The 15,175-nt window shown below is 54.6% G+C and overlaps 3 protein-coding genes across 3 annotated transcripts; 2 read left to right on the top strand and 1 right to left on the bottom strand.

The window, feature by feature from the left end:
- Positions 1–1,391: 1,391 nt before the first annotated feature.
- Positions 1,392–9,412, top strand: SPBR_08056 (polyketide synthase; the record flags this gene model as incomplete). The annotated part of the gene is made up of 4 exons (XM_040766294.1): positions 1,392–5,122; positions 5,182–8,548; positions 8,619–9,300; positions 9,366–9,412. 4 exons carry the CDS (start codon positions 1,392–1,394, stop codon positions 9,410–9,412), a joined length of 7,827 nt encoding a protein of 2,608 aa, XP_040614424.1.
- Positions 9,413–10,027: 615 nt separating this feature from the next.
- SPBR_08517 (uncharacterized protein) lies at positions 10,028–11,237 on the bottom strand (the record flags this gene model as incomplete). Its single annotated transcript, XM_040766755.1, has 2 exons — positions 10,028–11,121; positions 11,216–11,237. The coding sequence occupies 2 exons, from the start codon at positions 11,235–11,237 to the stop codon at positions 10,028–10,030; spliced, it is 1,116 nt and encodes a 371-aa protein (XP_040614423.1).
- A 1,390-nt stretch (positions 11,238–12,627) lies between these two features.
- Positions 12,628–14,672, top strand: SPBR_08257 (metacaspase; the record flags this gene model as incomplete). Its single annotated transcript, XM_040766495.1, has 2 exons — positions 12,628–13,846; positions 14,611–14,672. 2 exons carry the CDS (start codon positions 12,628–12,630, stop codon positions 14,670–14,672), a joined length of 1,281 nt encoding a protein of 426 aa, XP_040614422.1.
- Positions 14,673–15,175: the final 503 nt, after the last annotated feature.

Below are 15,175 nucleotides of genomic sequence, written 5' to 3'. Positions count from 1 at the left end.
CCCAGTATGTTTTCTAGTGTCACTTCAATATGGGTTGTGCATGTAACCTTATGCTCTTTCAAATTTTGTACTCCCGGTACTATGTGCTTCATGTTTGATTCCGTGCACATTTTGTGCAACAAGTCGACGGGACAGACGAACAAAGCTCGTTGTCTCTTCTTCGTCGAGTCTTTTGTCCAAGGTGCCATGGATTCTTTCTCCATTCACCAGAAAATGCACGACTTGTCAAGGAAGGCTGAGCGAGTCTCAATGTTAGTTGCCTGATGAAACGAGAGTCGCTCCCCTATTCAGAGTGGATTTTTGGTTAACCCTCTTTTCGACTGCTAGGATAGCCCAAGCAACCGGGTATATTTCCAATCCTTGCCCTTGGTGCCCCTTGACAGACTAGTGATTCGCAGCCCTACTTTCTGTACGTTGCCACTTTCGATGCAATCTAATATCAACCGACTCCCCCTACATGTCCAATGCCCTTCGTATCCGGCGCTCTGGGTCGCTTGGCACCGACCTCCAAGACATTTACAAATGCCTGTCCATCAATAGCAACAACGATGCTGCATGGCATTCCTATAAAGTAAAGAAAATTTTGTATCTACAGTTACACGATCTGCATGGAGAGGAGAAGTGTAGATTAGAAACTAAGAGCCGCTTCGTCGGGATGTCGTAGTCTCTAGTACCCGCCGTCGTTGTCAACATGCGCCAACTTGTCTCTTTCGATTTCTGTGATTCATAATCCCTTTCGTTCTATATTGTTCTCGTGGATGCGTGCCCACCACACCCTTCCATCAGACCGTCCTAACCCTCGTCTCCATGTTGTTTCGCCTACACGACCCTCGTATTTGATTACAGCCGTGGCTGCGAAAGCATTGTGGTCGCCTCGAGACATCACAATGTGGTGACGCCATGCCAATGTTACTCTTTCCTCTATTTCTTTCTTCCGCCTCTCCCGTACGATTTCCGGGCGCCATAACCGCGTGGCCGTAATGCCATGCAGCCTTTGCAAGGGAAGGAACGTCCCAGTTTATGTCGCGCCTTCCTACCATGATGACAAAATAGATCCTCCTTCTTTCCTAATTCGGCATGGACCATATTGCAAAGCCTGTCTCTCTCCTGTCACCTACGCAGATCGTTCCTTCCTCATTTATTACTTCTACTATCTGCTGTTACCAAAAATGTCACTTGACCAAGTTACATATATATGCCCCTTTTCCGTCCATTATGTCTCATCTCTTGATCCTCTCTCTCTCGTCACCTCTTCCTCTTTACTCGTAACCTCTTCCTCCTTACTTCTTGTCCTCGTCCCTAATTGTTTCCACAGCTTGCTCAAAAGTCTTCCTTTTTTTCCGGGACTTCCCCATCTACATACTCTTCCTCTACTTGCATAACAAAGAAAAATGCCTTACAAACTTCCCCCTTCGGAGCCGATTGCGGTCGTGGCAAGCAGCTGCAGGTTTGCGGGCGGCGTCACTTCTCCAAGCAAACTTTGGGACCTTTTGAGACAGCCGACAGATTTGTCTCGCAACGTGCCCCCCAGTCGGTTCAACGTACGTGCATTCTTCCACCCCGATGGTGACTACCACGGCACCACCGATTCACCCAGGGCCTACTGGCTCGACGATGATCAAGATATTCGCGAGTTCGATGCCGGTTTCTTTGGCATCGCACCGAAAGAAGCAGAGGCCGTTGACCCGCAACAGCGACTCCTGCTCGAGACCGTCTTCGAGGCTCTCGAGTCTGCAGGGTATCAGCTTCCACAATGGGCCGGGAAAGATGTTGCCGTCTACGTCGGTGCCATGACCGCAGACTTATATTCCGTATCACAACAGGACGACTTGACGACGTCTCCGTACTACGCCACTGGCAATGCGCGGTCCATCTTGTCCAACCGCATCAGCTACTTTTACGACTTTCATGGGCCCTCTGTCACCATTGACACGGCATGTTCCTCCAGTCTTGTTGCTTTGCATCAGGCTGTTCTCGGACTACGTGCCGGCGACTGCAGTGCTGCCTGCGTGGCCGGTGTCAATTTGATGCTCACACCGGAACAATTTGTCGTCGAGTCCAGTCTGCATATGCTGAGTCCCACCGGACATTGTCATATGTGGGATTCGCGAGCCGATGGCTATGCACGTGGTGAAGGCGCAGCCGTCTTGTTCTTGAAGCCGTTGCGCCGAGCCCTAGCCGATGGTGATGGACCACGCATTCAAGCTCTCATCCGCGAGACGGGGGTGGATTCGGATGGCCGCACCGCTGGCATCACGATGCCGAGCCCCACTGCGCAGGCATCTCTCATCCGCGCCACATACAAGCGTGCGGGACTTGATATCACCGACCCTGCAGATCGCTGCCAGTACTTCGAGGCACATGGCACCGGCACACCGGTCGGCGACCCCCGAGAAGCAAGTGCCATCTACTCCGCATTTTTCGAGGAGCGCAACAATCACTCCGACAAAGGGAACATGGCTGGTGCAAGCTCAAAGTCTCCTCGACCGCTTCTAGTCGGGTCAGTCAAGACTGTCATCGGTCATACAGAGGGTGCTGCCGGCCTTGCTGGCATCTTGAAGGTCATGCTGGCTATGAAAAATGGCCAGGTACCTCCAAATCTACACATGGAAAGGCTAGCCTCGACCGTGGCTCCTTTCTGCACCCCAGCACCACAAGGTTTTCTACAGATCCCTACAGAGCTCATGAAATGGCCTGCGGCGAAACCTGGGCATCCTCTCCGGGCCAGTGTGAACTCGTTCGGATTTGGTGGGACCAATGCACATGCCATTGTTGAAAAATACGATCCCAGCATCCACAGCCCGCATCTCAGCATTATGAATGTTCGTCCATCAGCCTTACAAGGAACGTCAAGCCTACCCCAAATACCCCTCGTTCTGTCTGCGAGCTCTGCGAGCACCCTCCGCTCATTGGCCAAGAACTATCTTGATTTCCTCCAAAACCAACTGCATGGAAATTCGGTATTGCCTTTTGAAGAGCTAGCATGGCGTGCATACACATCCCGGACACACTTTCTCTACCGTCTTGCTATCTGTGGCAATTCCCTGACAGATGCTATCAACATCCTCTCGGAGCAGTTGTCAGATGCTAGCAATGGCCAAACTAACGACCTCGGCTTCAGAGCACGGCGCATCGAGAACAATGCCAATGGAGACGCACCGCAGATTCTCGGAGTCTTCACTGGCCAGGGCGCGCAATGGCCTGGCATGTCAAAAGATTTGTTTTCGACGAACCGTGTGTACCGAGAGTCCATTCGCAATCTGGACTCTGTTCTCAGGGCGTGCCCTGACCCGCCTAGCTGGACTCTAGAAGAGGAGCTTCAAAAACTGGATGCAGATGGTTCTCGAGTCCGCGAAGCAGCTGTTGCACAACCTCTCTGCACGGCACTGCAGATTGGCCTCGTCGATGTTTTAGACCGACTTGGACTACACTTTACGTCTGTCATTGGCCACTCGTCCGGTGAGATTGGAGCCGCATATGCTGCCAAGTACATTTCAAGACGAGACGCGATTTTGATCGCATACTACCGAGGCAAGAGTGTGTCAACTCCAATGCTCCCACAAGTTGGGCCACAACAGCCACAGGGAGGCATGCTTGCGGTTGGCTTGTCCCGTGAGGACGCCGATGCCTTCTGTGAAGCATTTGATGGCCGGTTGTGTGTGGCTGCCAGCAACTCGCCGAGCAGCTCTACGTTATCTGGTGACATGGACGCCGTTTTGGAAGCTGAGCAGCAGCTCAGGTCGAGAAGTATCTTTGTCCGCCGCCTTCTTGTCGACAAAGCATACCACTCTCACCACATGGCCAGGCTTTCGGATTCTTACACCAAGGCTCTAGACGTTTGTCAAATCTCACCCTTGGCCGCCGCGTCTGATCCAGACCGCAGAGCGACCTGGATTTCCAGCGTCTTCCCTGGCGATAGTGTACCAACAGAACAACAACTGAGAGGTTCCTACTGGGTGGACAACATGGTCAAGCCTGTTCTGTTCCGGGAAGCTGCTGAGAAGGTCCTGTCAACTGTCCAAGGCGAGTTCGACTGCGCTATTGAAATTGGCCCGCACTCTACTTTGAAAGGGCCCTTTTCCGACACGCTCGCCCAGTTGCGGCCGCAAGGAACCGCTAGCTCCAGGGGCCTTCCCTACACTAGTCTACTCCAGAGAGGCAAGAGTGATGCAACGTCATTCCTCGAGTTTTTGGGCTTCGTCTGGACGCACTATGATCCACCGCTCATCGACCTTCATGGTCTGCTAGACGACCAAGAGAGAGAGGTACTCTCTGACGCGCTCTCCCGCCAGCATGGCGATGTTGTCAATAAGCTTCCTGCATACCCTTGGGACCACTCACAGAAGTACTACCGCGAGTCGCGCATTGCACGTCAGTTCCACCACAAATCCGACCCTCCACACGAACTTCTTGGCAGCCGTACGCGTGATGACATTGACGGTCACGAACTACGCTGGCGCAACTTGTTACGTGTGGACAAGCTGCCCTGGTTAGCACATCATGCTTTCCAAGGTCAGCCACTACTGCCTGCCGCGGCATATTGCATCATGGCTTGTGAGGCAGCAAAGACCCTCCTGTCGGGCCGAGAGGCTACAGTGGTCGAGGTTGAAGACATCGAATTCATCAGTGGCATTCCACTGGAAGTCGACGGCCCCGCAACGGAGATCATGTTCTCACTCAACGTGCACCACCAACCGGGAAAGACTTCCAATGCTACGAGTACATACACTGATCAGAATGACAACATTATACTCGCATCATTCTCCATTTTCTCTGGCTCAGAATCATCACGCATGCCTCTCGGGAAGCGATGCAGTGGTAACCTCCGCGTTGTCCTAGGCTCCCCCAGTGCGGATGCCCTGCCTCACCGTGAAGACCCTGCTAAGCTGCCAGAAACGTTCGACGTCAGCACCGAGGCATTCTACAAGATGATGGCCGACGTGGGTTTGCAATACTCGGGACCATTCGAGGCGATCGAATCTATGCGTCGCCGCCATAATTTTGCGTCCGCTACACTCAAGCGCATCCATGAAAAGGATACCACCAGCCTACCGCTCTCCCCGGCAACCCTTGACTCCTGTTTACAGACGTGCTTCGTGTCCTACTCATCGCCAGGTGATAGGTATGTACTATTTTCTCTTCCTCTGTCTTAATCATTAAGCAAGTCACTCACGCAAATAGAACACTTTGGACCGTCTTCCTGCCTATTCGTATAAAGAAAATAAGCTTTAGTATGGATCATAGCGGAGTCGGCAGCACGCATTTGTCAGTGGACGCACAGCTCACGAACATCCAAGAGGCAACATCTGAATCTCCGGCACGCATCACTGGAGATATTTGCATTTTCAATGAAGATGGAAACATGGAGGTCTGTATAGAAGGACTGACAGTTGGCTCACTGGCATCGGCCCATCCCAGTGCGGATCGTGACCTGTATCTGCACACGGTTTACGCTCCCGACCCAGACGACTCTCTTGTCAACGACTGTGCCATTCTCGGTGACACCAGTGCCACAAATGAAGCTTTGGACAGGGTGTTGGAAGAATCAATCCTTCGCATCCAATCGTTTTACGAACCTTCTCCAAAATCATCAAGGATATGGCCAGCCGACACGGACGAGGTACTAAACCAGCACATCCTCTCTTCGCCATACTCGCTTACGCTGGGCAAGGTTAAGGCTCTAGTGAAAGATAATGCCCAAATGACTTCGGCAGTCAGCGCTGAGCGCACTCTTCAGTCCTTGTTAGAAGAAGGACGGCATGTCTATCACTTCCAACGACGGGTCTCTAGCATCGTTAAGCAGATTGCCCATAAATACCCTCGCATATCCGTTGTCAGCTTGACCGACTCGGAAATGCACATGTCAATGCCCATTCTCGATGGTCTATCATCTTCCTTCATCAACTACATTTCTATGGTCCTCGGCAACACTGACCAGAGCTTCAACTTGTATCTTGATCAATTTCCGATATCCGTCAAGAAAAAGGTCCAGTCCTCGTCCCTTGTCCAAATCGACGGCATCAAGCCCCAGCTGAATGGCCTCATCACCGCGGCTTCCATCCATTCCTTTGATCTGGCAATTCTGTCCACTTCCATCTTCAAGCAGGCGACATCTAGTGAGGTCGTCCTTGATCATGTCAAGTCGTTGATGCGACCAGGTGGCTTCCTTATGCTCGTCCACATGCCTATTCAAATGTCTCGCGGTCAGCAATCAACCGACATCACAGACACTTTCATCACTCCGCCAGACTGGCCCGATATTCTCGACCGGAGCGGCTTCATGACCCCGGCGATCAAAAACACCGATCAGCACTTCGCCGGCGGTTTCTCCATCGCTGTACGACAAAGCAAGCAACTGCCGCAGAGACATTGGGTGCCGGATCCCAGTGCACTCTCTTCTGCGGTGTCGAGACCAATCAAGCCAAGCGAACGGCTTCTTGTCGTCGGTGGCCAGGCTACAGACATTTCGTTGCTCGCATCCAATGTCGGTCGGCTGCTCTCTAGCCACATGCACAATCCCGTCACAACCGTCACAGGCCTAGATGAGCTCGGTGCGCTCACCAATGCCGATCCGGCTTCTTCGCACGCCTTTACCTGCGCGATTGTCCTGGCCGACGTCGATGATACAATGTCCGTCCTCTCCTCCCTCAACGAGAGTCGACTCGATACTTTGCGAAAGGTTCTCTTTCGGCCTGAAATGGTCATACTTTGGGTGACAAAGGGGGCGCGAGTGGGAAATTGCGAGAGCGCTTCTTCGTACGGCTTTATTCGCAGCATACGCGGCGAGATGCCAAACCTCGTCATTCAGATGCTCGACTTCGACCATCTCGAGTCCGACGGTGGCAAGCTACTTGTTCCCAGTCCACCTAACACAGTCTCTCCATCTGCTGCGTCTATGGTGACAGACGTGTTCCTCCAACTCATGCTTGGAGTTGTGGCAAAGCGCAACCAAAACTCCTTCGCGTCGGCCAATGTCGCTGCCGACGAAGGCCGAAACAACGACCTTTGGCATTTGGAGACCGAGGTATTCATTGACAGCATGGGTCAACGACTGGTCCCACGAATGCTGCCTCTCAAGCCCAGCAATGACACATTCAATGCCTCGCGCCGACCGGTGACTGAGAAAGTCAACACCCTTTTAAATTGTGTTGAGCTTGCTCGTCATGCAACGACTGGCGAGTACAGCATAAACGTTGTTCCAGCACCTGTGCCGTCATCGCCTTTCCAAATCAAAGACTGTGAGTTCTCGAGAATCCAGGTACACTACAGCAGCGCACAGCCTCTCTTCAAAGGCCACTATGTCTGCATTGGGCTCAGCAGTGACACTGGCGATATCGTCGCAGCCATATCGAAGTCCAACGCGTCGTTTGTCTCTGTTCCGCGCAACCAACTGTTCCCAATTCCTGACAGGGGTAACAATGGGACAACCCGGCCATATGCAGGTGCACTTGTTGGAACTCTTGTTTGCCTACAGCTGTTGTCTGTTTCAGCTGATAAGCCGCTTGCTCTGGTCGCTCCCGAAAATATTCTACTCGAATGCGCTCAGCATGTCTCCGCCTATCAAGGTCGCGACATCGTAGCCATTCAGGTCGCCGGCGGTGACCACAGCGCTCAAATACTAGATGACGGGTTATTCCTTCATCCCCATGCGACCGACGCCCGGATGGCTTCCACGCTGTATCGGTTTAAAGACGGCGCAACCATTGTCAACTTCCTACCTGAGAATCACCCCGTGTCTCGTTTCCTCTCCCGCACCGTTCCTACCAGTTGCTCTTCTTATTCTTGGGCAAGCTTGTCTAGCCAAACACAGGACGATGCTCCCCAGGAAGACGCCCACATTGCAATGAATCTTTTACAGCAGGCCATCTCCATGGTTAATTCGGGCAATGTAACTTCTGCTGACTTTGTCTCCGTTCCAGATCTGCTCAAGTCACACATCCGCAACGCAAGTACAGTTCAGATTGTGGATTGGCGAGCAGAACGAGCGGTAGAAAAAGTTGTTGTCCCTCATGAAAACTTGGCGAGCAAGTATATGCCACAAGGACCACCAGGAGCTAGGCTCCGCGGTGACAGAACATATGTCCTCGTTGGAATCACACGCGACATGGGCCAAAGCCTGTCAACGCTTTTGTCCAAGCAGGGTGCACGACACATTGTCCTCGCAAGCCGGAACATCCCAACATCTACGCCTCAGTGGGCCAAGCATGCAAAACGGGTCGCCGGAGTCGATATCCGCTTTGAATCTCTAGACGTAACCGACTTAGCCGCAGTTCAACAATTCCGCATCCGCGTCGAGCAATCGATGCCACGTATTGGCGGTATCGTCAACGGGGCCATGGTCCTGGACGACCGCGTTTTTGCGCAAATGACAGCTGACGCATTTTCGCGGGCGATGCGGCCCAAGACGGTTGGCTCCCGCAACCTTGACACAGTGTTCCGTGATGACGACGAGGAAGATGGCAACAAGCTCGACTTCTTCATCATGACATCGTCCTGTACTGCTGTAGCAGGTCATGCCGGGCAATCCAATTACGCCGCAGCGAACATGGTGCGTGTGCCCCTTCCCCAAGCTGTTTTACGCTGCTTTACTCAAAAATAACCTTTACTAACCAACACAGTACATGAATGGTTTGGCTGCGAACCGGCAGCGTCGGGGTGTTGCCGGCTCCGTCCTGAACATTGGCGTCATCTACGGCCTGGGCTTCCTGCACCGTGAGAAAGAGGAGCTCTATGCAGGGCTCGAGCGCGAGAGGTATCCGCCCATCTCCGAGCGCGATCTGCACCACATGTTCCTCGAGGCCATTGCTTTGGGACGGCCAAAACCGGGCCGTGCTGCCCGGCCAGAGGACTTTATCGACCTCACGACCGGTCTGAGCCGCTTCAACCCACACCAAACCGCCGACAACGAGGTACACTGGCACCGAGACCCCCGTTTCTCGCACTTTACCGTCGACGACAACAACGAATACGGATCCAACAAGAAGCAGGCCGGTAGCACCGAGAACAGCAGCGCGAAGCAACTGGCTGATCTCATTGGTGACGAGGCTGCGACGGCCGAGGTCATCGGTCAGCATCTCGCGATTGCCTTCAGCGAACGCCTGGCGACGCTGTTGCACGTTGGCCCGTCAACCAGTGCCTATGGCAGCAGCGACGGTGCCGGCCGCATTCGCAGCGACAGTAGTTTAATGGAACTGGGTGTCGACTCCCTGGTGGCGGTGGAGATGCGCACATGGCTCTGGCGCATGAGCGGCCGCGACGTGCCGGTGATGAAGATTTTGGGTGCGGCAAGCATCAACAGACGTAAGTATACGATCTCCCTTTCCATGGCCTCCAGGTTATGATACTGACGGCATTGTTGGACATAGTTTGTACCGATATTGCAAGCGATGTTGTGGCCTCTCGCGGCCAATAAGTCAACATAATAATTCGTCGGAGAAATGGCCGAGTGCCTACCATGTTACTTTTAGTGTGGTAATATCCTTGTTTCTATATGCTTTTAAATTATTTGTACGAGACAATAGGTGTCGTATACAAAAGTCGGTGTTCAGCGGTAATGTGTTGTTGTTGTTGTTGCTGTTTAATAATCACCAAATGCCTCGGGAGAGGATGTCACAAAAGGTTGTGAGTTTGATTGTTGTTTGAGAAGACGTGAACTTCTTGAGTTGGCTGTTTAAAATGTATGGAAATTGAAAGTGTGCATTTTAAAAATAATTTGTAAAAGATTACTTGAGCTTAAAATCAATGAAAATAAATGACCAAGAATAACACCTGAAATATGCGCGGAAAGTAAAATTTAGTATAAAAGTAAATACGGCAACATAAATTCCAAAATGAAAATTAATATATTTCAGCAAAAAGCAAACCATTCGTCATCATTAAGCAGTCATTATCAACCTCATAACATAGTATAAACATGACAAAAACGTGACACATAAATAACAATTGACCAAAAAGCCTCCCATAATAACGAACCGAAATTTGGACCGGCACTGTATCGCCTGCCCTGATACTTGGCGGATACATACTCTTAGTCGTCGTCGTCGTCGTCGTCACCATGATCATGGCCGTGTCCACCCCCATGGCCGTGATCGTCGCCGTGGCTGTGGTTGTGGGAGCCCCCATGGCTATGGTGGTAGCTCGGCACGTTGTCCTCCTCAAAATCGTCCTTGTCGTTTCGTCGGCCGTCCCGGTCCCGGTCGCGTCGACGGTCAGCAGTGGCCAACGTATCGGAATGGCCGCCGTGCCGCTTGATGCTCCGCTCGGAGCCATCTTTCTTGAGAGCCTTGGCCACGAGCGCGCCGGCGGCAATGCCGCCCGCCGCACCCAGCAGCATGCCCGTGATGCTGAGGTTGCTGCTCCGCCGACTGTGTCCCGAGTGGCTGCGGCCGCTGCGGTCGCTCGGCGAGACGTCCCGTGGTGCCAGGCCGCGCTGGCCCGCGTCTCGGCCCCGTTGCGTTGGCTTGTCCCGTCCCCGTTCCCGTTCCCGCTCGCGCTGCTCCTTTTGCAGCGTTTTCACCTCAAAGCCCGGCGCTTCCCACTGCGGCTTGCCCGAGTCCTTGTTGACATAGTACCAGCAACCGTGCGTGGTGCTGAACAGAGGCAGCCAACCGGGCGGCAGCGGCGGCCGTCCCCGTGGCGTTTCGTACGTCGGGCCCGCCTTGGACACGTCTACGTCGCCGCCCGGTATTGACCGAGGCTTCCGAGACGAGGCCCCGTCGTCCCGTCCTTGTTGGTCCTGCCGGCCTCGGCCGTTTCGCGCGCTAAAGTAGCTCCCCGCCGCAGCGGCGGCCAGCCGTGGCGAGTGCAGGTGGATGTCGCGGCTGCGCGTCGCGCGCGGGTCGTCGAGGCCGCCGCCACTGCGTCGCCGTCGTTGCCGGCGTGCATGGTCCCGGTCGGCGTCAGCGTTGTCGTCGTGGTCCTCGTCGTTGGCCGAATGGTGCAGTGGACTGTGACCATCGCGTATGCCTCGGTCGCCTGGGCCAGCGCGACTGCGCGGCTCGCGCGCGGCACGACTTCTGGAGTAATCGTCGTAGGTCTCGTAATATTCATAGTCAAAGGCGCCGTCGTCCGTTTCGTCGTCGTCGCGCTGTGGCCCGCTGTGGTGGTAGTAGCGAGTGGTCGCTAGGGGACGGGACGTTAGTGATTAGTGCTGGCAGAAGAAAGACGTCATAGGGGACATAGGGCAGAGAGGGGGCGGCTTGGCCGTGAGACGTACTTGGACCAAGGCGACGTGCCATGGCGAAATGTGTAAACTAGACGTTTTGCGCTCCGTGGCTGTCGCAAAAGTGTCTCGCTCGCACAGAAGTGAAGAAAACAAGACGAAAGTAGGATGCAAATAATTGCCAGTCGGAAAAATAAAGTAAGAAAACATGTACATCCATTCAACGCAAGGCAAACAAGGCTATGTCGTACATAGTTCGCTTCCGGCTGCCTTGCTGGGCGGGACTGGCCCAGGCCCTTCCTTCCTTCTACGACGTTTCTGGGTCGCATTTCGTGGCTTGTTGTCGGGCAGGAGCCAATCAAAGTAACGTGCAGTGGCAGTGCCGGCTTCCTTCATGTGTCATTATTGTGGGAAAGAGCCCAGGGGGCATGCAGCTGATGTCGGTCATGCCGCTGGAAATCTGCACGCGGGCCGTGTGTCTCTACACCTAGCCACAGCTGACCAGTGACAGTCTGTCTTACAATGGTCTTGAATGGCATATTTTACTTGGAGCTACAGGCTCGTGTTCACACTGCAAAAGCGATGACAGGACGCACAATAAACGACGTACGTTCTCGCAGTATGGTAGCCCTGTGGCGGTCACGTGGCCCTCTTGCCTCTGCTGTGACAGTGTCTATAGTGCCAGTGCCTGACTGGTGGCGAGGAGAGGACCAAATGCCCGCCAAGACATGCCACTGGCTACCAGCGCCGGCTAAGCCCGCATTCATCCCTAGAGTGCTGTCCTGAAGGGCGGCGAGACACAACCAAATTGGTGTCGTACTGCCACAGACGCTGAGAAACGACACCGGGAAACGACACCAAAAATCGATGTCGCTTTACGCCTTCGCCTCCTCGGAAAGAGCGATTAAGAGGGAAATTTGGCTTGGACCACGTGCACGGCTCTTTCCCATGGTGATTGCCGTTTTGCCAGTCGCGGCGTAGGGAAGGTGGCTGGCGGTGCTCGTCCACTTCCTTCCCAGGAGCCAGTCCAGCTGCGTCCAAAATGAGGGGCTTCGATTCGCCGAGCTGAAGAGATGGCGTCGCCTACCCCGCCCCTAAACAGCGACGAACAGTGGCCTTTCGCCACTAACAACACTAAAGCAGAGCAGCCATACGCACCAAAAGTTGGCAAGAGCAGCTAGTCTCAGGGCCGCCATCCAAGGGCCCAGGCAAGAAGGAGCGAGGGAGCATACGCCATGCGAACCCGCCCAAATCCGGCGAGCAGAGACAGCTGGGCCTGATTCGCAATCTCTCTCTTCTCTTCGGCTCATCTTGTTACGAACATCACCACTCTCATTGACGACGACGCCGACGCCGACGCCGACGACGACGCCGACAAAGACAACTACGAGTGCTCTCTGAAGCAAGCGTCCCCCCGCACGTCGCCCACATCGCCCCTCAACACAACCACCGGCTCTTCTCTCGACATGTCGTGGAACGGCGGATTCCCCGGCCAGAATTACGGCCCCGGCCACCACGGCGGTGGCTACGGCCCTCCCCAGGGCGGCTACGGTCCTCCACAGGGCGGCTACGGCGGATACGGCCCCCCGCCAGGCCCGCCGCCGCAGGGCTACGACCAGTACGGCTACCCTCAGCAGCAGTACCCGCCGCAGGGATACCAGCAGCCGCCACCTCAGCAATACCAGCAGGGTGGCTACCAGCAGGGTGGCTACCAGCAGGGCGGCTACGACAACCGTGGCGCGGCGCCGCCGCCGCAGCAGGCGCAGTCGTTTGGCCACGGGGCGCCGTCCGACTACACGTTCCAGTACTCCAACTGCACGGGCAAGCGCAAGGCGCTGCTGATTGGCATCAACTACATTGGCACCGACAACGCGCTGCGCGGCTGCATCAACGACGTGCACAACGTGTCCAACTTTTTGATGCAGCGCCAAAACTACAAGCGCGAGGACATGGTCATCCTGACCGACGACCAGCAGGACCCCGTGCTGCGGCCGACGCGCGCCAACATCCTGCGGGCCATGGCGTGGCTCGTGCAGGGCGCGCAGCCCAACGACGCGCTGTTCCTCCACTATTCGGGCCACGGCGGCCAGACCGAGGACCTCGACGGCGACGAGGACGACGGCTACGACGAGACCATCTACCCTGTCGATTTCAAGCAGGCCGGCATGATTGTCGACGACGAGATCCACAACATTGTCGTCAAGCCGCTGCAGCCCGGCGTGCGCCTGACGGCCATTTTCGACTCGTGCCACTCCGGGTCCGCCATGGACCTACCGTACATTTATTCCACCAAGGGCGTCCTAAAGGAGCCCAATCTGGCCGAGGAGGCCGGCAAGGGCCTGCTGGGCGCCGTCATGGCCTACGCCCAGGGCAACCTCGCGGGCGTGGCCACGAGCATTTTTGACTTTGCGCGGACGGCCGTCAAGGGCGACGGCGCGTACAAGAAGACGGTCCAGACCAAGACGAGCCCGGCCGACGTGGTCATGTGGTCCGGCAGCAAGGACGACCAGACGAGCGCCGACGCCACCATTGCGTCGCAGGCGACCGGCGCCATGTCGTGGGCCTTTATCACGGCCATCACCCAGAACCCGCAGCAGAGCTACCTGCAGCTGCTCAACAGCATCCGCGACGTGCTGCAGAGCAAGTACACCCAGAAGCCGCAGCTGTCGTGCAGCCATCCTCTCGGTGAGCCCCCCTCTCCGTGCCCTCTCGACCCTCTCCTTCCTGGTCGTGCTTGATTGTGGTCGTCCCCACCACATGTGGTAGGATTGCCATATTGTCTAGTCTTTGCTTCTGGGTACTAACACGACGCAGATGTCAACCTTCTTTTCGTTATGTAAGGGTCGGATCGTTGCTGGGAATAAAAAAAGAAAGAAAATTGGTGGATATCCAGGAAGTGCAATGCTGCGTCCACGTTTCTTGTACTGTGGACACACGCTACCTCTGTTCTTGTGTTTTTCGTTCTCTCTTCTTTTTGTCTTGTTGGTTTTATCTGCGCATCGAGTATGACTATTTGCCTATGTAGGCTTTTCCCTGTCGTGAGAATCTCATTGGAAGTTTTTCATATTTCGTCGTTTCGTCACGCTGGGTACACCTTGTTTCTTACCGCAGATCCCGCCAACCGTACCAATAGCTTGTCTTTGAACACAGCTGGTGGTCGGCTTGCAATCCCCTATGGTTTATAAAGGTCCAGCAATACTGCGTAATCTGGGTTAGAAACCGAGCCGAGCAAGCCACTTTTGCTACTTCCCCAAGCCGTGCTGTTACGAGCTCCAGGTCCAGCTCTCTGACGCTCCCGAGCTTCTTCGACCTTGCCGTCGGTACGACGCATTTACCACAGAGTACAGAAGTACGTCGTATGCCACACCCTCCTAGTCCCCCACCACCCTGCACCCTGCTTCGACGCACAGAGGTATGTTCGGCGACTGATACTCAGGGGCGCTTGCCAGTATACCGCAAAGAGATGACAAGGGGCGGAGGACCGGGCTGGCAGATGCCACTTGCGGAGTAATTACAATGTGTGGTTGGGATGGATGGCACGCACCACCCCTTTTCCTCTAGGGGTTGTTTGGTTCCGTGCAAAGGTTTGCCCGAGGTGTCGGAAGCCGCAGGCTGCAATTGGCAGGTTGATGCGGTCTTGGAAGACACCCACGGAGGATTCCATCGCAACGACGATGCTCGACGTGTCAAACGTGTTTGTTATGGAAAGAGGCCGCATTCTTGATATCGAGTGATTGGGCCATGATGACAGAACAACAAAAGCATTACGTTCGCATCCTTCATGATAAGAACGGTGTATTTGATAGAGCGTCGGATGCCCCAAGACCATTCGACAACGGCCTCGACTCCAGAACAAAAAGATGCCAAGAGATGCCCAGACTGCCCAGACTGCCCAGACTGCCCGGGAATCCCAAAGCATTCAAGAGGCCATGGGATGTCAATGACCTTCCTGATTTCGACCAAACCCCGACTCACCATGACATGCCCGCACGAATACACCAATACACCTGGACA

The sequence above is a fragment of the Sporothrix brasiliensis genome (genome assembly GCF_000820605.1).
Source record: "Sporothrix brasiliensis 5110 chromosome Unknown Cont22, whole genome shotgun sequence".
NCBI classification, from domain to species: domain Eukaryota; kingdom Fungi; phylum Ascomycota; class Sordariomycetes; order Ophiostomatales; family Ophiostomataceae; genus Sporothrix; species Sporothrix brasiliensis.
The sequence above is the reverse complement of the archived record's forward strand: the minus strand, read 5'-3'. Positions and strand labels throughout refer to the sequence as shown.